The sequence below is a fragment of the Armigeres subalbatus genome, chromosome 3, assembly GCF_024139115.2.
Source record: "Armigeres subalbatus isolate Guangzhou_Male chromosome 3, GZ_Asu_2, whole genome shotgun sequence".
Lineage (NCBI taxonomy): Eukaryota > Metazoa > Arthropoda > Insecta > Diptera > Culicidae > Armigeres > Armigeres subalbatus.
Window position 1 is genome coordinate 240,326,941 of NC_085141.1, and position 22,643 is coordinate 240,349,583.

The 22,643-nt window shown below is 39.7% G+C and overlaps 1 protein-coding gene and 1 long non-coding RNA gene across 8 annotated transcripts in view; both read left to right on the plus strand.

Moving 5' to 3' along the window:
• The window catches only part of LOC134221248 (SET domain-containing protein SmydA-8), a 45,161-nt gene extending 32,160 nt beyond the window's left edge, over positions 1-13,001 (plus strand). For 5 of the 7 annotated variants that reach the window (XM_062700434.1, XM_062700435.1, XM_062700437.1 and 2 more), the window contains exons 3-5: positions 10,873-11,033; positions 11,123-11,263; positions 11,596-12,999. In XM_062700434.1, the coding sequence (XP_062556418.1) occupies positions 10,873-11,033; positions 11,123-11,263; positions 11,596-12,868 (1,575 nt within the window). In that variant the 3' untranslated portion in view covers positions 12,869-12,999. The other 2 variants (XM_062700439.1, XM_062700440.1) reach the window with 2 other exon arrangements.
• An 8,540-nt stretch (positions 13,002-21,541) lies between these two features.
• Positions 21,542-22,537, plus strand: LOC134227244 (uncharacterized). The gene is made up of 4 exons (XR_009983638.1): positions 21,542-21,686; positions 21,760-21,892; positions 22,094-22,224; positions 22,383-22,537. It is a non-coding gene; the product is annotated as an uncharacterized LOC134227244 (long non-coding RNA).
• The last annotated feature ends 106 nt before the right edge of the window (positions 22,538-22,643 follow it).

The following is a 22,643-nucleotide window of genomic DNA, read 5'->3' on the forward strand; positions in this document are numbered from 1 at the left end:
TAAAGTGATAATGATGGAGGATGAAAGAGAGTTATGAATATCGCACAATCGTTACAAGCTACAAAAACAAGCCTATGGTAACCTGATGCAAGTAGGTACAAAAGAAAAATATAATCTGAGAAGCAGCTCCACCAACAAGCTATGTTTAAACGCTACGAAATTGCTCATTTGCCGTTAAGAATAATTGTTTTTTTTTCGCATAGCTGTTAAAGCAACATCAGTACCGGTACCCACAGTAATTGTAGTTGATTCAAAAAAAATATCAACAAGCACTTTCGTCGAATCCGTTCATTTTTGTTTCAGTTTGCGAAAGACGTGCTAATGTTTAAGGCACTTATTTTGGTCCTATTTTACATCTGTTGAAAATTGTTCTGCAAATAGTTTGCTATCTAATATAGATCAGCGAAGGATATACGTATCTACAACCAATATTTTTTTTACACGGTTGGTATTCTTTAATTTCCCGGTTAACATAATTTTTTACAGCTTTTGAAATACCACCTGAATTTTCTTTGATTTTTTGTGAATTTTTTCATGGGGTTAACTCATAGTTTCATTAACGCTGAAGGTCGTAATTAGCTTAAACCCACCCGTGTAAAAAAAGAACCGGGTGTATTGAGACGAAAAATATAGATGAATTGAAAGGAAGAAGAAACAGTTTTTTGCTAGAACTCACATGAAAAAATATGTATTTTTTTACATTTATTTTTAAAGGACTATTTTACCCTACACTCCCCTAATAGAAAATTCTGATTTTTAATTTCAACTTAGACAAAAAAGTTTGGACAGTTTTCCCCAGATCGGAAAACATCAACTTAAGTAGGGTCAAAATTTGTACGAACTTTCTTTTGAATAAACAGTGTTGCAGAAAATTGCGATTTTCTTAGAAATTCTTGATTTGGCGCTTCTACATTATATATGAGATGAAAGCTCTTTAGTTCCTTAATTGCCTTACGGGTTTAGTTTTTTATCCTAGATCTGTTGGTGAAAAATATTCCCTTTGGAAAAACGACCATTTTTTATCGAAAAAGTCATTTTTCTCCAAAAGTAAACAACTTTATAACCCTATTAACCACTTGGTATAAAGAACTAATTGAGTAGAAAAAGCGTGCAAAATTTAAACAAAATCGGTCACTCATTGCCAAAGTTATTGCATTTTTTTGGTTTTGGCGATTTTTGAACAATAATTTTTGAAGGGCCGTTTTACCCCACTTTCCCTCAATGACAAAATCTGAAAATTTGCTAAATGTCTTCTCATACATATATGAACAAACCCTGAAAATTTCATCCAAATCGGAGAATATCGATACAAGAGGGGGTCGCGCTTCTCGCGAACTGGCTCTTAAAGCACCAGTCTAGCGTACTGAGGGTCTTGGCTTCGAGTCCCATCGAACGAAAAATGGTGATACCTCCAATACATTTTTCAAATCAAAATCATCCACATAATGTACATATTCACATCTAAGTTTTCAGAAGGTAAGAAGTGTTTGTAGTGAGAAGCAAGAAGTGAGAAGTGATAAATGATAAATGAGTAGTGTGGAGTTATTGATAAGAAGTAAGATAGCGAGTAGCAAGATCATCTCTGAATAAAGAATAAACAATGAAGAATGAAAGAGGAAGAAGAAAAAATCAAGAAGAAGAATTCAAGGAATTTCTAGGGAAGAAGGATGAAGGCAGAAGGAAGAAGCGAAAAGGGAAAAAGGAAAAAGGGAGAAGGGAGGAAGAAGGAATAAGGAAGAAGAAAAAAAGAAAGAAGGAAAAATGAAAAAGAAAGAAGGAAGAAAGAAGAAGGAAGACAAAATAAAAAAGAAGAAAGAAGAAAGAAGGAAGAAGGGAAGAGAGCAGAAAGAAGGAATAAAAAAAATGAAGAATGAACGAGGAAGAATGAAGAAGGATGAAGGAAAGAGGTGTGCGCCGCCGCGCCACGCCGCCGCCGCCGACAGTTTTCAGCACGCCGCCGACATTTTTGCATCCGCGCTGCCGTTTAAAATTTGTAGCGCCGCTTTTCTAAAATATTCCACGCCGCTTCAAATTTGAAAAAGTCCGCAGAATTTTCAGTGGAAACTCCGAAGCTTCAGTGGAATTTTCGTCGAAATTCCTTGATTGATCCCTACAACAATACGTTGAAACTCCAGAAAATTGTTCATAAAGATACCAATATTTTTTTTTTTAAACTCCATACAATTTCTTATTGTAATTTCGAAAAACTTTCCGTAGAAAATAAGAAAAACTTGTGTGGAAATTCCGAAGGATTTCCCATTATAATCTAAAGAATATCTAGTTGAAATTGAATTTTTAAACGAAAAAAGGTCGTGTGGCAGAAATGGCTGAAGACTACAAGATTAAAAGTTGTTTGGCTGAATATATCGTTTGACCGAATAGACCATTTGGTAGAAGACTAAGTAGCCTAAAGTTATTTGGCCGAAAATGTTATTTGGTCGAATTGTTCATTTGCTTCGCGATAGTTTCTTCGGCTGAATTGGTCATTTTTATATTTTCTAGACGGTAATGAAAGAAACTTATGAATTTCGCCGTAAGAACCTGATCAACTTCCTCAGAAAATATTTTTATTTTTTCCACAATATTAATTTTTTATTACAATCAGTGACGGGAAATGTAAAAAAAAATGTCGTGAGATCGCAATTACTAATTGGCTAATACCTTTTTTCAGAAGTTATAAACAATTCGGATTTTTTTAATAACATATAATGCTTAAAAGATCCTAGAACTTTGTCGAACAAATCATTGTTCTAAATACAAAGTCTAAGCCATGAGAGCGAAATTTAAAAAATGTCACGGAATGTCATGACATTAATGTCATTTGACACTAATTCGGCTCTCACGCCGCCAATATCAGATTTAGATAAATGACCTATTAGAAAAAGTTATAGGGTATTTTGAGGGCTACATGTTATTTATTAGTCCCATGACATCGAAATGACATTTCCCGTCACTGATTACAATATTTTCCTCAAATTTTCCACGGGAGCTACTTTGAAGTTTCAAGAATTCTTCGAAATTACCAAGTAGAGCTCTTTGGATTTCCCAAGGGAAATTTTTTGGATTTTACATGAGAATCTCATCAGAATATTGTTCCAAATTTATACAGAAAAATATTCGGAATATCCGCAGAAAGTTCCTGTTGAGTTCTGTTGAGCACTCTTCAAAATGTACGCAATAAAACCTTCATAATTGTATAGGAGCTTGTAACTGGAAGAAGGGATGCTTTAACGTTGAGTTTCTCAATTTAGAATAATTAAGACGACTACTTTGGCATAGCCAACGCCCATAAGAAATTCTTGGGAAATTCGATTGGCCGAAAGCACCAGACGGCAGAATGCTCTATCAAGTCGTCTGGCTGAAAATGTTATTTAACGTACGGCTAAATGTTTATTACTGAATGGATAATATGGTCGAAATGGCCACTCGTTTGGCGAAATGGCCTTTTTGTCAAATGACAATTGAACAAAATTCCGTAACCAGTCGATACTGACCTTAAGCCGAGCCGCGCTGAACGTTTATCTGCAAAACAACCATTTCGGCCAAATGGCATTTTCTGCGAAAAGGGTCGTTTGGCTGAATTGATTATTTTGCTACGAAGTCGTTTAGCCGAATATGTCATTTGGCAGAAAATGCCGTTTGGTAGAAAGGGTTGTTTTGCAGAAAGGACATTTTCGGGTCAAATGACTCTTTCTGCCAAATGACCATTCTTACCAAATTGCATTTTTGGTTTATTGCGGTCAAACGACTTTTTCCGCCGAACGACATTTTCAGTCAAATGACCTGTTAGGGCAAACAACTTTTTCGGCCAAATTACCAGTTCGGCCGAATGTTCCTTTCGACTGTATGTTGCTTTCGGCCAAACTACATTTGCGGACAAACCATTTTCGACCTGATAACAGTTTCGGATATACGTTCAATTCGGCTTAATGGGATTTAGTTTGATGACTTTTGGCTTAAATCGACTTACAAAGTAGAGAGGTTACGAAATTTCGTTCAATGATCTTTTAACAATAAGTCCATTTCATCGTAAATGTCATCTGGCCAAACGGGTGGACGATCAAATAACCATTTCGGCCAAATGACCGATTTTTTCGGCCATACTATCAGTTCGGCCATATTTTGCTTTCAGGAATGGAATTTCTCAAGTATTTCTTATGAACAATGCACTGTCGTTGGATAACTGCAACATGTTTACTTTTCAGTTAGCGAATGCCGTTCGATAACTAATAGATTCACGAGACGTTTAAAACATCTTATTTTATTGTCAATTGACAGTTCTTCTATGAAAGTGACAGCTTCGGGATTGCAGGCCTGTTCAGCGGTTGTAAACAAATGCAGTCTCAGCAGTGTCACATGAAAAGGCCTATACAGCTATCATCGACTTTGACATCGTTCTGATGTTCAGCGGTCCGATAACTGCAAAACTGTTGCAACTATCAAATTGCAGTTAAAAAGCATTGCAGTTAAGTGACTTGCAGTTATCGAACGTCTACTGTACAAAGAATTTCTCTTAGAAACCCAAAGATTTTTTTTTTTTCAATTCCGAGCAATTCAACGTTAAAATCCAAAGATTTTATTATTGAAATCTACATTTCTACTACAACCTTTCGCAGAAATTCTAAAGGATTTGCCCTTGAAATTCCGGAAAATTTCTCGTGAAAATTTCAGATAATTTCCCATCAAAACTCCATAGAGTCTGCAGAATTTTCTGTTTTAACTAGGGCCATGCCAAACTAACTGTCTTGATTATTCTAGACTGAGCAAGACAAAGTTAAAACACCCATTCTACCAGCCGCACTATTCTACAATTATGAAGATTTTTTGTGTAAATTTCGGAAAATATTCAACAGAAACTTGATAGGTGCGCGAGCTCGAGCAGTTAGTTTTCGGGAAAACAGTCATCACAATTTGAAAAATAAAGCACACGAACAATTCTGATGTGACTTTCTAACTCCAAGTCCAAAATCCGACTCCCCTCTTTATTTACAAAAACGTTATTTATAACTACTGGCTATTGTTTACAATTTTCTCTCATTTTCAATAATGTTCCATATTACCTTTTGAAGAATGTTGCATGCTATCTACATTTACTCTCATGTGACATTCTGCTCCGAGAGCATTCGTACTCTCTAGATAAACAATTATTTAATAATTGAGTCAGCTACTATTTCTAGGCCAGCTTATTCGCCAAGTTTTGCTCATACTTAAATATCCGTTGTTTTTTTTTCAACAGCGGTTGCTATTTGGAAATCATTAATGGACAGGTTTCAACCTGTCCAAACTTTCCTTTCGTTCGTTTATACAACATACTTTAAATATAGAAGAAAAATGATGATTATTGCATGGAGTTTAGGGTCGCTACACAGGAACTTCCCGTGGATATTCCGAACATTTTCGTGTAGAAATTTGAAACAATTACTCATGTAAATTCCGAAGAATCTCCTGCTGAAATTCCAAACAATTTTCGTTGGGATTTTCTAAGAGCTTCTGTTGGTAATTCAGAAAAAAACTAGAAACTGCTAAATAGTTCCCGTGGAAAATCCAAAAATAATTTGCAAATTAATGTTTTGGAAAAACTTAAATATTTTTTTAAGAATCTCATTAAATTTTTAGGCGAAATTCGAAAGATTCTTCCGTGAATGTCTTGAAAATATGCCGAAAAAAACCAAAAAAAAATCTTGAAGGAACGTAGTAAAAAAATCGTCACGCCGATTCACGCTGCCGCCACCGCCGGCTAAAATGACAAGTCATAGAACATCGACTCACGGAGGTTTGACTGTAGAATGAAGAAGGAAAAAGGGAGCAAAAATGAGGAAGAAAGAAGGAAGATGGAATGAAGAAGAAAAAACTAAGAAGAAAAAAGAAGGAAGAAGAAGGAATAAGTTCTCTGATCTCAGTTCTCAGTTCACTTTTCTCTTCCCACTTATCACATCTAACTTCTCACTTCCTACTTCTCATTACTCACTTTTCATTTCTCACTCCTCGTTACTCGAGTTACGATCGTAATCTGAGATCCATTTTTTTTACCTAACCCAAACGGAATTCAGCCAAACGACCCGTGCGGCCAAATGGCCTGACACCATATTTTTGCCTTTCTCCTATACAAAGTATACGTAAAGGGTATCTGTTCGCTCCAAAAACGAACTTTTTATAGGATGCCCGGAGACCCATAGTATTATATACCGATCGACTCAGCTCGACGAATTGGAGTGATGTCTGTGTGTGTGTGTGCGCAAAAGGTTTAGCTCATTTCTTAGGCACTTATCCTCAACCGATTTGCTCGCAACAAATTGCATTCGACGCGGAATCTTGTTCCCATTGTTTCGTATCGAAAATCGGCCCAATCGGACTATGGGCTTCGGAGCTATGGCCAGTTTTTACAAGAAAAATTCTCACTCTCTATTTAGGCACTCGGCCGATTTGATCACAACATTCGACGCAGAATCATGTCCCATTTTTTCCTATTAAAAATTAGCCGGATCGGGTATAAACAATCGACAAATTTAGGAATATTCAATTGAGTTGAATAAAAATCACAGCCGAAGGTTCAAATACACATGCCATATTGATTTTCATCACACTACGGACAATGAAATGCACAGATACGAAATATTGCTCTTGCCGAGTCACCTGTGCCAGAGTGTTATTGCTCATATATGCGTAAAACTCCCAAGATGGTACAATATATCTGTCAGCCTTTGGGAGGCAAACGGGAAGCCAGAATTATTTTAATTTGCATTCGACACTATATGGCCACGAGGGACGACCGAAAATAAAGAGTAGTGATATTCGATGAAATGATGAACATAATGAATAAATGAATAAATATAGGACAGTGGCCTAAAGTGCTTCCGGGGAGACATAACTGTTCAGTTCACCTTCACAACCACTATCGGTCGAGATTCGGATTAAAAAATAAAATTTTAAATTCAGATGAAAAATGATATAGGTGTTTGATGCATAGATAGAAAGACATAACACCTAGCCAGTTATGGCATATATACAGCTCATCCTTTTTTGGCACCTCGCTGGAAAAATTGCGGTTTCCCAGGTATTACGAAATAAATTGATGATGCAACAGATCGCATGTCAGGATCCTAAAGGATTTGTTCGATTTCCTGCTTTTTTTTCCTCGTTTGTCGGGTGAAGATCACTGCGTCCAGATTTTAGGACTATTGTGATATACCCTTTTGCTGTGAAATACGCAAGTTATCTCAGTAACATGTTTGTCACTGAGATACCTTGGTATCGACTGAACTCAAGACCATCTATTATTGATGAATAGAGATCCTGAGTTACAGTATGTGACTCCCCCATTCTGGCGAGACAAGCTTTATGAAGCCATAAGATCCATATGTCAGCAGGCCCTAAAAAGGGCTTGCTGAGAACTTTGAACCTACGTTGGGTGAGTGCACTGCAATAGCAGAGGATGTGTTCTGATGTTTCTCTCTCCTCGTCACAGAAGCGGCAATTTGAGGTTTGGATTGCTCCGATCTTTTGTAGATGGACCGGTGTAGATGTTGAGATCCCTTTTGTTGAGACCTAATAGTTGTTGGGTTTTCTTGGGGTTAATCGTTACGAGCCTTTTGGATTGGCTCGTATGGGGAAGTGCATTCCAGTTTGATGTGATTTGACTGACCATATATTTGTTCAGTTCCATTTTTACAGAGCAGTCTGAGATCCCGCAGAAGGGCTCAGGGCCAATGAACCTTTCATTAGATCCATTCCTGGCTAGCTCATCAGCAATCTCGTTTCCCTCTAGACCCGTATGTCCTGGGATCCAATATAGGTAGACTCGATTGCGTATGGATAAGTTTTTCAAAGCCAGAATGCATTCCCACACTAGCTTTGAGTTACAAGTGTAGTTATTAAGCGACTTAAGTGCCGCTTGGCTGTCAGAGAAAATACATATTTTTGCAAATCTATACTTTCTCCTCAGGCACAATAACACGCATTCTAATATTGCATATATTTCCGCCTGAAATACTGTGGGCCACTGTCCTAAGTGGACAGAAATTTTTGTTGTAGGGCCATAGATTCCGGATCCTGTCAGATTATTCATTTTCGAACCATCTGTGAAGAAATTTATAGAGCCTGTTGGAACGCTGGGTCCACCTCCTTCCCACTCCTGGCGGGAAGGAATGAACACATCGTAAGGTAAGTCATAATTGACAACCGTTTCCATCCAGTCACTACAAATTCCTATGCGGGATTTATGGCAAATTCATTTAATATGCTGAGGTGTGTCTCCCGACAGCAGTGTTTTTGTTCTCTTTAACCTTAGAGCACTTTTTTCCGCTTCCAGCTTTATGAATTGATCTAACCGGGGCAGGTGAAGCATTGCGTCTAGGGCCAAAGTGGGTGTACTACGAACTGCACCAGTGATGGCTATGCAAGCGGTGCGTTGGATTTTGTTGAGCTTAGCCCTTGCAGCAGCCTCATTAGTTTTAGGCCACCAGACAAGGGAAGCGTAAGTTGTCCTGGGACGGACAATGGTTTTATATATCCACATGATCATACTTGGTTTTAGGCCCCATCTTTTACCAAGGGTTTTTGAACAAACCCAAAGTGTATTGAGACCTTTCTGCACAACTGATTGGAGATGAGAGTTCCAATTAAGCTTTGCGTCGAGTATGACACCTAGATATTTTACTTCACTTGAATAAACCTGGGAGCTGCGGACTCGATCGAATCGAATTTTCAAGATATTTTGCTTGAAACTCGCAAATTTCCTCCCAGTGTTCACTGTACACGTTACGATTTTCTCACATTAAATTATCATTATATTTATCTTTACAAAATTAATTACAAAGATTTCGTCAATTTACCGCATCGTATATATTAACGTGTCGAATGTTAAATTAATTCATACCCTCCAGTTATGTTGAATCCGTCGATATATTTAAAATGACGCCAGTAAATTGAAATTTGTTGAAAATGAGCTATATTTAGTATGAGTTGATTTATACGTGTACTCTCTCGTCTACGCTCAAAATGCACAAAACCTCTCTCGATGCGATGGATACTTTTTGACAGCTTACTTTGGAGATTCTTTGACACTCGTTTCGACTCTATCCGCAGCTCCCAGGAATAAACTAATTGTGTTTGATTCAAGAAAAGGGGTTTCAGTTGTACCTTTCTCCGTTTGGTGAAAGGGATAATGGAAGTTTTTGTAGGATTTATGCCTAGTTGATCCTTTTGACACCAGGAAAAAGTGTGATTTAGGGCAGATTGCATTCTTTCCACGATAACACTTTCGAATTTGCCTCGTACAATAATGACAACGTCATCAGCATATCCAACCACTTCGAAGCCTCTTCTCTCTAAGCTGTCTAGAAGCTCATCCACCACCAGTGACCACAACAAAGGAGAAAGCACTTCGCCTTGCGGACACTCCATTGCTTTAACAGTGATGTATGAACCGCTAAGCTCAGAGGAGATTTTCCGATTAGCTAGCATAGCATGTACCCAGGTAACAATGCATGGGTCGAATTTTCTCCTCAACATTGCTGACCCTATAGACGAATAAGAAGCGTTATCGAATGCGCCCTCAATATCAAGAAATACTACAAGAGCAATTTCTTTTGCATTAAGTGTTTTTTCGATTTTTTGAACTACCGTATGTAGTGCCGAGATCGTAGATTTTCCACTTTGATAAGCGAATTGGTTTTTTGACAAAGGCATTGCTTTCATAAATTTGTGATTTATATACTCGCATAGTACCTTTTCCATAATTTTGAGCATTACAGAGGATAAACTTATCGGCCTGAATGCTTTGGGGTTGGTTTTATCTCTCTTGCCTGCCTTCGGAATGAAGACAGCCCGGATTTGACACCAATCGTTAGGTATGTGCCCCAAAATCAGACTCGCCTTAAAAATCTCAACCAAGGGTGGAACCAGTGTTTTCTCCTCTTTTTGGATCAACGCTGGGAATATTCCATCCATGCCAGGAGACTTAAATGGCTCGAAAGATCTCACAGCCCTCTCAACCCTGGCCCGAGTGAAAGCTTCCTTTGCAACCTTTATTGCGTCTTTTTAGATCCAGAAACCCATGATTGGATCTCTTGTGGATCTGAGACAGCAATTCCAGTGCCTTGGTCGCCGATGCTCGACTCAGGGATTGAATCAGGGAAGTGGATCTTTAACAATTCGCTCAGTGTATCGCTAGGCTCTACAGTGAGCGAACCATCCGTCTTTCGGAGGCTACCCACACCATTGGAGTGGTCTTTTGAAAGAGTTTTTTGGAGTCTGGCCACTACAATGAAATTATTCCACAAAAGATACTCAGAGCAATTATCGCATTGATTTTAGTTATATGTAACTACTCATCACTATTGAAGGTCAAGGCAACATGGGTTTTCCACTTACCCAATCCCACTAGGGTAAGTGGAAAAACAACTCCTAATTTTAAAATCTATTTCCATAAGTTTCAAGCGACCAAAATGGTATGAATTACCGCACAGTTGGTGCAAAATTGACTGTTTTTGATAGCCCATTTTGATTGAACGCATTTAAATCATTTAAACTGGTTTTACACTAAATCAAACATGCACTATCGATTTTTCCTTTTCCACTTCCCCCAGTGTACCTTATGTGGTATTTAACACACATGTTTGTTAGGGTGTACGTCTTGTGGAACCTTTGTTATATTTTGTTAAAGGTCACTGGAAAACGTAACAAATCTTGTCTAATTTCATGAAAATATCAAAACATAAAAAAAACTCAGGCAGTACATCTTCAACCATCTTTCATAAGATACAGATGCAGTATCCTCTCAGCCAGAGCATTTGCATATTTAAAATTATCCGCGAAAAATTCTGATTTTTAATATGTATAGTAATAAAATATTGAATTTGCTCCAATTCACAGAAACACCGGAAACACAAAAGTCAAAATCGCCAGCATGCATCAAGCGACACGGAGGATGAATCAGGCAAAAGCAACAGCAAACAAGGCCCATCAGCTTCAGCCTCAGAGGAGATCAATAATAACAAGCCATATGCCGTGCGATATTCAGATACTTGGGGTCGGTGAGTTGCTAATCGCTTTAGCTTACTGAATAGTCAACTGAATTCGCTCCACATCACATTGATTTTATTATTTTGTTTCATCGTTACAGATTTTTAGTGGCAGCCCGAAATCTCAAAGCTGGTGAACAAATCATCAAGGTGGAGCCTTTGGCCATGGGCCCTTGGGCTGCTAGCGATCCTGTCTGTCTTGGCTGTTACAAACGTTTCGCGAAGGATTCCCGAATTATAAAGTAGGTTCATGGATCAGTTAGAGCCACTTAGTCAGTTAGAGCATGACGAGCTTGACTACAAAAGCGTATCGTGTAATCTTCCGACAACCGCAGTCGAGCTTTTCTTTACTAACATCTTGGGAATATTCAATCCTCAACCTCTAATGGGTTAGTAATTATAAATTTTAGAGTGAATTCATAACAGTTCACTTATCGGCTCGTTAAATTCCTGTGGTGTTTTAAAAATCTACGAAACTTCCACCCCCACACTCTGTGTTTTGACAACATATCCATAGTTACAACACCAGTCCTATACATCACAGTCTGAACATTCAATACTTTCTCCGTTTCAGATGTACTGGCTGTGGTTGGCGTATTTGCTCTCCAACCTGCAGCGGTCTTTCCGCCAATGAGCCCCACAAAAAACTGGAATGTATTCCCCTAAAAGAGCACAACGTGGGTAATCTTTTCGAAACGGGCTCCGCTGAGCAAATAAAACTAATGTACGAAGCTATTTTTGCCCTACGCTGTCTGCTGCTGAAGAAGATTGACCCGGAACGATACGCTATGCTACTGGAAATGGAACCCCTAAACGAACTGCGGCAGCAAATATCTTCGCTGTGGAAACGCAATCAAGAATTGATAGTGAATCGGATTCGTGATGAGTGGAAGTTCGACGAATTTACCGATAGTGAAATCCACACCGCGTGTGGTATAATCGAGGTCAATTCGTTCCAGATTGGGCAGGACGATGTCTTTGCTCGAGCCCTGTATCCGGAAGCGTTTTACATCATGCACGATTGCACTCCGAACACCACCCACACAGACGATCCGAAATCTCGTGTGCTATCGATAAGGCTGACCAACGACCTGAAGGCAGGCGATCCAATTACACTTTCCTATTCATACACCCTGCAAGGAACGCTAAAACGAAGGCAGCATTTGTTCGAGAGCAAGTTTTTCTGGTGCCAATGTAAACGATGCTCTGACCCTACCGAGTTTGGTACGAATTGCAGCTCCATTAAATGCACCAAATGCCCTAAAGGTTACATTCTCGCAACCGATCCACTCAATCAAGACGCGGATTGGAAATGCAAAACTTGCTCTCATAGCATGTCAGCCAAAATCATTGTTCAGCTTCTGGACAGACTTTTCAAAGAAATGGATACCATTGATGGGAACAGCGTCGACTTGTACGAACAATTCAACACCAAATATCAGAACACCTTACATCCCAACCATTACCTCTTTCTATCGACAAAGCATTCACTTTGCCAATTGTATGGTAAAATCTCCGGTTATCTCATATCCGAAATGAGTCTGCAACAAATAAAACACAAGGAAAAAATATGTCGCGATCTTCTTTCGGTGGTTGATACCTACGAGCCGGGAATGAGTCGTCTGAGGGGAGTCATCATGTACGAGTTACATGCACCAATCATGATCCAGATAAAATACCAATCGGAATCCGGCCAAATCAACCCAAATCAACTGAGAAGGATGCTCACTGAAGTGATGCATCTTCTCAAACAAAGTGCCCAAATTCTTTCGTTCGAACCTTCAGGATCTCAAGAACACGAAATGGCTGTGGCTGCACGTGACGCTCTCTTAAACATGCAATCATAGAATGGTATTGAAAATTATTTGATTTTTTCCTACGAAAATAGCATGTTCAAAAAATGTGATATATTTTTGGAATAAAATTTATCTAAATACTAGTCAAACCAGCAATGTATATTTTCAAAACAACTAAACTCTTTTCTTTCCGAAAGAAATTTTACCGATTTTACACTATCAACTACAAGGCTGGAACGAATATTTCTTCTTTTTTCTCATTGGTGTTTGGATGGTGAAGGGGGTGGTGAATAAAAAAAAAATCATAAAAGGCGGCAAGGACCTTCATTAAACGTTCTAATAGTTTTATTTAACGTTTTGATCTTTTGTTGATTATATCAATTATATGATTTCAGGAGCTGCAAAATGGTGGGTTGACATCAAGGAAGAAGCGCCCATCATAGCTCTGGTCCCCACAAATTCCTATCTCACGCTTCCATGGGTCGACCGCCAGCTAAGGGCTGTGTACTTAGCTGGTAGTGCAGCCTGGGCACTGTTGTTCTTCTAGTTCTAGAGTGAGAAGGTACGCCTCGAGCGTCTGTTCACCAGGAAGTGCGGCTCAAACAGTGTCTGCCTGGTATCCTGCGGCTGATTAACGAAACGCAGTATCACGCCTGCTATACCTAAGGTGGCATACCCGCCAGCGCGATGTAGGTAACGCGACCCCGATAAGGTTGCTTACTGAAGCCTCTCAGATACCACGAAATTTTTGGCAACCAACCCGGCAACGAAATAAGACTATGATTGGAAACTCGATACCTGGAATGTTAGGACCCTAAATAAACCTGGACGAGTGAGCCTTCTGACTTGTGAACTGGAGAAGGTTGGAGTGAACGTGGCCGCTATTCAAGAAGTCCGATGGCCTAGATCCGGACCCCGTGGACCCCACGACCAACACTGCATTCAAGTATAACATCTATCACAGCGGCGGCGGAAAAGCAAAGCATGGAGTTGGTTTCGTAGTGATGGGCAAGCAGATGAAGCGAGTGATGCGGTGGAAACCCATTAGCGAACGAATCTGTGTGTTGAGGATACGGGGCAAATTCTTCAATTACAGCCTAATCAACGTTTACGCACCGACAAACGATAAATCCGACGACGTGAAGGACACGTTTTATGAATGTATTGATGAAGCCTATGGAGAGTGCCCTAAGCATGACGTGAAAATTGTTATCGGAGACGCTAACGCTCAGGTCGGTAGAGATGACTTTTCCGTCCCATAATCGGTAGGAGAGCCTTCACTCCGCTACCAATGACAACGGCCTACGGCTAGTAAACCTCGGTGCTGCCAGAGGGATGGCCATTAGTAGCACCTACTTTGCACGAAAGAATATCCGAAAGCACACCTGGAGACACCCAAAATGGTGAAACTTGCAACCAGATAGACCATGTTCTGGTGGATGGGCGCCATTTCTCGGTTGTTATCGATGTGCGGACATTCAGAATTCCTAACATTGACTCTGATCACTAACTCGTTTTCAGTAAAATTCGATCACGATTGTTGACAATTGATCAGAATTCCGAACATTGACTCTGATCACTAACTCGTTGTCAGTAAAATTCGATCACGATTGTTGACAATTGATCAACTGTATCAAACGAATGATCACAGCGAACGATGCGTTACAATATCCAGCGATTGTCGGCGGAAGGAGTATCGGCTGAGTACCGCCAGAAGCTCGACGAACGGATAAGTGCAATCAACGATCTATGGGAGTCGATCCATGGAGCGGTGAGCCTAACAGCACGAGAAGTGGTAGGCACTGCACAGAGGCGACCCAGGACGGGTTGGTTCGATGTGGAGTGTCAGAGAATGACAGACGAGAAGAACGTTGCCAGAAGCCGAATGTTGGTGTCGGGTACCCGATCGAATAGAGAGCGGTACAAGGAAGTAAGAGCAGCCGAAAAACGAACCCACCGCAGGAAGAAGAAAGAGTACGAAGAACAAGTTATTAGTGAGGCGCAGGAAAAAATGGAGTATTATAACCGGCAAGAGCGACTGAGGTAGACGGAACCGAACGGAGATACTCGCGGAGGAACGATTGGTTAAATTATAATAAATACTTGAAGGGTTTCGGAGCTGTTGTAAAAGGAGATGTTACTCGCTTGGTGGTTCGTGTTGAAAGAGGCCGACAGTCGCCGGCTCGTTTATTCGAGAGCGCTTGACATTCGCCAAGCGCTACCATAATATTTATAGCGATTACACATTTAATAAAAAATACTCATTCGAAGGTATATATCAATCCTTCCCTTTTTACAGTTATTCGAATATCCATTACGGATAAATATAGAATGAAGGAAATAACATAATAAACAGATTGACTATATCCACTCCTGCGATTATATCTACTTACTATTTTCGAATGCCCTGGCAAGCCATCGAGCGCCAAATTCGAATCATTTGTTCTTTTCCGATGCGGCTTAACCGACGACTCGAACCTCCACAATTCGCATCCAGAGAATCCCCGGGAAAACTCCTCGTCAGGCTCCTCGTCGTAACACGTTCCTCGTGGTGGGAATGGATCGGGATCATCGACATCGGGATCGACATATGCCACCATCGATCGACGTCTCCGTATGCCCTCATCGCCAACGACCTTCATTTGGCATCGGTGCGCCGTGGTTGTTTTTCTTTTTCCAATCGTTATCTGTAGAATATTTTTACAAACTCGTTTTAGAAAATACGCTTTCAACCATTTAGCCTGATGGGGATGATTGCTGTTCTTGTACCATAATGCGTCACCCGCCATCAGACTGTCCAAAACATCTTTACTTAGCTTTTTGCCAATAACGTTGTAAGATCTAGTAATTAATTCATCATTGAGATAATCACAGCTAATAAATGGTACTTTACTGTTGTTGTTGTATTGCTTTACATTAATCATATTGATTAACAGTTTAAAGGTATATACTAAAACTTTCTGAGAAGAAATAAATCCTTCCATCGTCATATCATTTTTAAAATTTATTAAAAATAGTCCAATTAGATCCTCCAGTTTTGCGTATAAGCATTTTGGGTCAAGTAGAAACATTTTCATTACATCCTTAACCATACGAACTATTCTCTCCGCCTTGCCATTAATAGCAAGATTATACGGAGGACTGTTTAAAACCCATATTCCTTGCCTCTCAAAAAAGTTATTAACCCTTAAATGCGCAATGTTGTTTTAAAACAACAAACCGAAAATACGTTTAACGTTAATAATATCAATGGTTATTTACGTTAAAAATATTTCCGACGATTTCTAAAAAAATCGCCTTGCGCCTTTAAGGGTTAAATAATAGAGGACCACTACTTGACATTCTGTCTGGATACCCATATTTAGCAAAATATGCTAACAGCAGTTTTACCAATTCATCATAATCTGTTCTATTTTTCATCCATTTATCTTCCATCCTATTTGAAAAGCCATCAACGTTTAATAATTTAACGTGATGCTTAAAGTAGACACAGTCCTGTTGTATTCTACCAAAATATATTGTGGAAGTAATCCATTTCGTATTATTCAACTGTTTTGGTTGCTCTGCCATAACAGCAGGAGCATCACAAACATTAACAATCCTTTCCAAATCAGCAACTGACTGCTCCAATGGGAATCGCAAACAAATATCAGCACTATTATCCCTTATTGCATCGGGAACGTCAAAAGCTTTCCTATAAATAGGTGTGTCAATTTTTAAAACAAATTCGGTTTCATTACCTTTAATAGGAGTCAAAAAATCTTTAATGAAAACATCAGACAATTTAGTCTTGACATAAATCATTAAGTCGTTGCTCTTGTGTTCAATTATTCTGTTTCCAGTTACTTGTTTATCAAAACTATTACGCCAGTTGGGAAAGAAAACATCCAACCAGGTTCTCCCAAATAAAGGAACAAAATCATGATTACTATCCAATACTAGAAGTTTCAATTTTGCCTTCATATTCCGAAATACAACCGAAACAACAACTTCCCCAGCTATTTTCAAACTGGAACCGTTTACCACTATTAAATTTCTAAAACTTTTCTGTAGGGGAACATCGAAATTAGCTAAAAATAGCTTTTTTCCAATCACGGAAACGTCAGAGCCACTATCAATCTCCATCTGCACATTGATACCTTGAATAGCTAGTTCTAGTAAACATGGATGACTTTTGCCAATGGAGGAAACATGCATGCACTGTAATTCACCTGGATCCGAATAATCACTCTTGTCTTTCCAACAACTCATCATATTCGACAAATTATCGTCATTTTTCGCACAGGTTTTTTCAAAGTTGATGTTGTTGATCGGACCTCCTGCGAACATGTCCTCGAACTCCACAATAGTAGCACACTCGCTGATCAATTGCTGGTTGTTCATCGCTCTTCAGTTCCACCGGGTGAACCACTGCATCCAGATAACTTCTTCGCTGTTCATGGAGCCGCACTTGTCTAACCCGTCCGGTCTGCGAACGATGATTCACACGATTGCTGTACCTATTGTAGGGTTTTGTGTTGCGCTCATCATCACCTGAAAAATGTCTATAGCCTACTCGGCTTTTCACTGGACCATGCCCTCGATTTAAATTTTCCAAGCGTTGAAAAAAGTTACCACGACTTCCAACAGTAGAAGCGATTTGTTCAAGAGAATTTTCTTGTGTTAATGTTTTTGCATTAGAAGCAGCTAACTCCCATGTCGATATAATCTTCTCAACTTGAGCTAGATTCAATTTGTCCCCATTATCCGCTAACAAGTTTTGTCTCAAAGCGTCATCCGACAAGCCAATGAGTACGCGATCAAGTATACGATCCTGTTTATCACCCTTGAAATTACAATACTCAGCTTGGAGTTTAAGCGAAAAAAGAAAATCACTGGCTGTTTCACCAGGTTGCTGTACTCGGGACCCAAATTTAAACCGTTGAATCAAAGCTGTATCAGTTTTGTCTAACTTTTGTTTAAGTTTATCAATCAGTTCATCTAACGGTGCATCATCAAGCAACTGTTCACTAAAGTACAAATTTTGAGCCACTTCAAAAAGATAATCACCTCCAAGAAGGAACATTTGGTCTTTCTTGTCGGCATCTGCTACTTTATTGACACGAAAATGATACCCAAGCCGCTTGAACCATGATGCGAAAGATTGTCCCTTACGGTACGGATCGATATTTGGTGCTACGTGCGAAATCATTTCTAAAACTTTTAAAATCAACCATAATAATTCAATTTGAATAAATGTTTCAAATCAATTTGTTACAATGATACCATAAAAGCACACTAATTAAAAAGATCTTAACTGGTTTCAAAAAATTCACGCAAAACTAATTAAAAGCAAAAAACTTCCATTGATCATCAATAAAAATAAAATCGAAAAAAAATTCATCAAAACCGTCTCAATTTAAGGCGTATCCGCCATTAATGCGATAAACGGCCTTTTGTCTAATTGTTACTCAACACAATGCACTTTTTCACGAACAATGTACAATGTACATATATCAAAATAAAAAAAATCACTTTTCTCACTATTTAAATATGAATTTCAAATAAAAGAAACAATATCACAAAACAACTTACCACAATCCAATAATACCAAACCCGAAAATTTATTGTGCTCCGGTAAATACCCTTCCGCGGACTTAAGGTTCAAAGGGGAAAACCTGTCCGCCGGCAATCGCCGCTATCTGTATGGAATATAAAGCAGAAAAAACACTTGATAATCACGAATAGAAGTTTGGTTTCAAAAACCTTTTCACTTTTCTTTTGTTGTTCTAATCCTTTGTTACAAAAATAACACAATAGGCGTAGTTTTAATTAGGCATAATTATTACCGACTAATACAATAAAAAGAAAAATAAATCTTTTATCCAAACAACAAATCTTTTTCAAAAGTTTTTCTTTTCCGTGTTGTCGTTTGTTTTGTTTCGGTGAAATTAAATCACTATTATACACCACAAAATGGTGTTTCCTTGGGTGTTTCACTATCACAAGAACGTCCTTTTACTAGCCTTTTCAAGCCCTTCACTTTACCAATACTGCTTCTTTTCCGGGAAATTCCCGTCGGATTAATCCGATGTCTACCACTTGCTCTGCAACCAGTTTTCAATTTGTTGTGCCGCTGCTGATATGGAATCTCGCTCCGCCCGGAGGCAAAACTGCACACTCCTAGCGAAGAAAGTCTATCCGGCAATCGCCCGGGGAACAGCACTTTTTTTCTCACACGCGCACTTTTCGTAAATTTTCCTCGTCGCCAATATTATAACCGGCAAGAGCGACTGAGGTAGACGGAACCGAACGGAGATACTCGCGGAGGAACGATTGGTTAAATTATAATAAATACTTGAAGGGTTTCGGAGCTGTTGTAAATGAGATGTTACTCGTTTGGTGGTTCGTGTTGAAAGAGGCCGACAGTCGCCGGCTCGTTTATTCGAGAGCGCTTGACATTCGCCAAGCGCCACCATAATATTTTATAGCGATTACACATATAATAAAAATACTCATTCGAAGGTATATATCAGGAGCAGAACGATATGCGGAGGTTTTATGAGTCTGTCAATGGCGTGCGGAGAAAGACAGCGCCATCTCCCGTCATGTGCAACGACCAACAAGGGAATTTGCTGACAGATAAAACCGAAGTGGCTGCCAGGTGGATGCAACGCTTCGAGACTTTGTTGTATAGTGGAAGTGACGGTGCATCGGTGAACAGAATAAATATTAGCGACGATGGACAAGCTGTGGAGTCACCTACACTAGATGAGGTTAAAAAGCTGTTCAAGAGCTGAAAAACAATAAGGCTGCGGGGAAGGACCAGCTCCCGGCTGAACTTCTCAAACATGGCAGTGAGCAGTTTTATGAAGTTCTGCACCTTGCTAGCTGGTTGGACGGCCTCATTTGCCCTCTCTTTAAGAAAGGGCACAGACTGAAGTGCGCCAATCACCGAGGAATAACCCTCCTTAATTCGGCGTACAAAATTATGTCCCGCATTCTGTTCAACAGATTGAGACCGCTTGAAGAGTCCTTCGTCGGCGAATACCAAGCAGGTTTTCGTGAGGGCCGATCAACGACGGATCAAATGTTTACCCTGAGACAAATCCTTGATAAATTCCGGGAGTACAACAAGGCGGCGTACGATTCAGTGAAACGGAATGAATTATGGCAAATTATGCTTGAACATGGTTGTTCCGGCGAAACTGATACGGCTGATTCGTATAACGTTGGACGGATCGAAATCAAGTGTAAGGGTTGCGGATGAAATATCGACGTCATTTGTTACCTTAGATGGATTAAAGCAGGGTGATGCACTATCGAATCTACTGTTCAATATAGCGCTCTAGGGAGCGATTAGGAGAGCTGGCGTGCAAAGAAGCGGTACCATTATCACAAGATCGCATATGCTCCTGGGTTTTGCGGACGATATCGATATTATCGGAATTGATCGCCGTGCCGTGGAAGAGGCTTTTGTGCCTTTTAAGAGGAAGACATCGAGGATTGGACTCACGATGAATACCAACAAAACGAAGTACATAGTCGCTGGCAATCAACGTGGGTTCATTAGTGGTGGTGGTAGTGAAATGCTGCTGGATGGTGAAAAATTTGAAGTGATGGAAGAATTTGTGTATCTTGGCACATTAGTGACGTGCGATAATGATGTTATCCGCGAGGTGAAAAGGCGTATTGCAGCTGCAAATAGGGCTTATTACGGACTTCGTAACCAGCTTAAGTTCCGTAGTCTGCAAACGAAAACAAAACTCGCGCTGTATACTACTCTGATTCTTCCGGTGGCTTTATACGGCCATGAAACATGGACGTTAAAGGAGGCTGATCGGAGAGCTTTCGGAGTGTTTGAGCGTAAGGTGCTGCGGACAATACTCAGCGGTAAACAAGAGAACGGTATCTGGCGGCGTCGCATGAATTACGAATTGTACCAGGCGAGGTACCAGGTATATAAAGGGCTGGATATTATTAAGCTTATACAACACGGCAGACTACGCTGGGCTGGTCACGTTGTTCGTATGCCGGAAGAACGTCAAGCGAAGATAATATTTAGAAGAGAACACGGAAGAGGCCACAGGCTTCGTGGAAGGCCGTGTACACGATGGCTTTTTGCAGTTGAAGAGGACCTGAGGGCGCTCAATGTTCAGGGCGACTGGAAGCGATTGGCCCGGGATCGAGTCCAGTGGAGGAGGATACAGTCGAGATTCGCTGGTTGGGATTTTAATACTTGGGTCACTTTTTAGTTGGGCCTCCGCTGGTCGGGCCATGGCTCAACTAAAAAGCAACCGTACGATTCAATATTATAAATTCAGTACACACAAAAAACAAAAATTGTTTAATTAAATAATTTGACCTTTATATTTAAAAATTGTATTTATTTCATCAAAATAAAAGTTTATTGTTTACTGTGAAAATTATATTTTCAATTTGAAAGTATTTTTCGTCTGTTTATAATGTAAAATAAAAAGTGTTTTCTTTCAGTGTGAGTATTTCAAAAGTGTCAAGCCGCCAAGCAAAACACCCGTAGCCATCTGCCAAACAACAAAACAGACATCCAAAACAAACTTACTTACTTACGGATCCTGTACACCTCCGGTGGTGCAAAGGGCCGACTTGAAAGATCTCCATCCTGAGCGTTGCCCGGCTATCGCTTTAACCTGTTGCCAGGTTAGATTTCGGTCGACTTCTTTTATTTCTTTATTGAGGCTTCGCCGCCATGAGCCTCTGGGTCTGCCTCTGTTGCGATGTCCCGCTGGGTTCCAGTCTAATGCTTGTTTACAGATTTCGTAGTCCAAAACAAAACAAACAACAAAACAGACAAAACAGAAATATCCTCAATTAGATTAAATATATCAGGAAAGTGGATAATAAATAGAAGGTAGGTCACAAAGATTTCAGTCACGATTTATATTAAATAAATTATTGGATATTTTCTGCATATTTTCCTATAGGTTGCCGCTGTGAAGCGGTGAATTTAGCTGCATCGGTCTGCGCTGCGGGTTTCCCCCTGAGATAAACAACTTCGCATTCTCTTAAACTGAAATCGTTGCTCTAGGCTCGGCTCTAGGCTACAGGAAACGGAAGGTAAGCATTCAATCAAACTCAAACTTGTCCCGTCCAATTAGCAGGTTGAAGTCACTGGAAGTTTCACCCATCCTCGCCTTCCTTTGTTGAAAAAAAAATTAGAGCCAGATATGATAAAATTCTCACGACTTGAACCTGCCCATTGGACGGGACTAGTATTTATACAATGACTTCAGATATTTTCCACTTCCTCTTCCCCAGATCTTTCCAGTCAATGACGAGATGTCCCATTGGAATCACCCATACAATGTTAGAGCGATGGAAATGGATTTTTCAAATGGACCCAGAGTGTGTCGCGGGGGAACATCGCTGGCCAAATAATACCATCGATAGTAAGTAAAAAAATACCATCGATAGTAAGTAGGAACATACATACATATTTGTTTACCATAAATCAATCGCGCAGTGCTATATTTGCATCTTGCCACAAAATAATTAATTATAGAAAATAAAATTAATTTGTGCTAATTTTTATTCTTGCTAATTTTAGCGGAATCGATGGCAGTATTGTTGCTGACAAATAATCATGGTTCGAGAGTCGTCAGTGTTGGATCGGAAGATCACAGTTATAGGGCTGTCGAGGGCAAAAGCACCTGTAAAATCAACGTGTACCTAGTCAAATAATATCCATTATTGTATAATAAAATATGTCTATAAAACTGGTTCTCTTTGATTGTTTTGAGAAAAGCAACTAATAGCGATGATGTCATCATTTGGAATAACAATATTTCACTTTTATTTTTCACTGTGA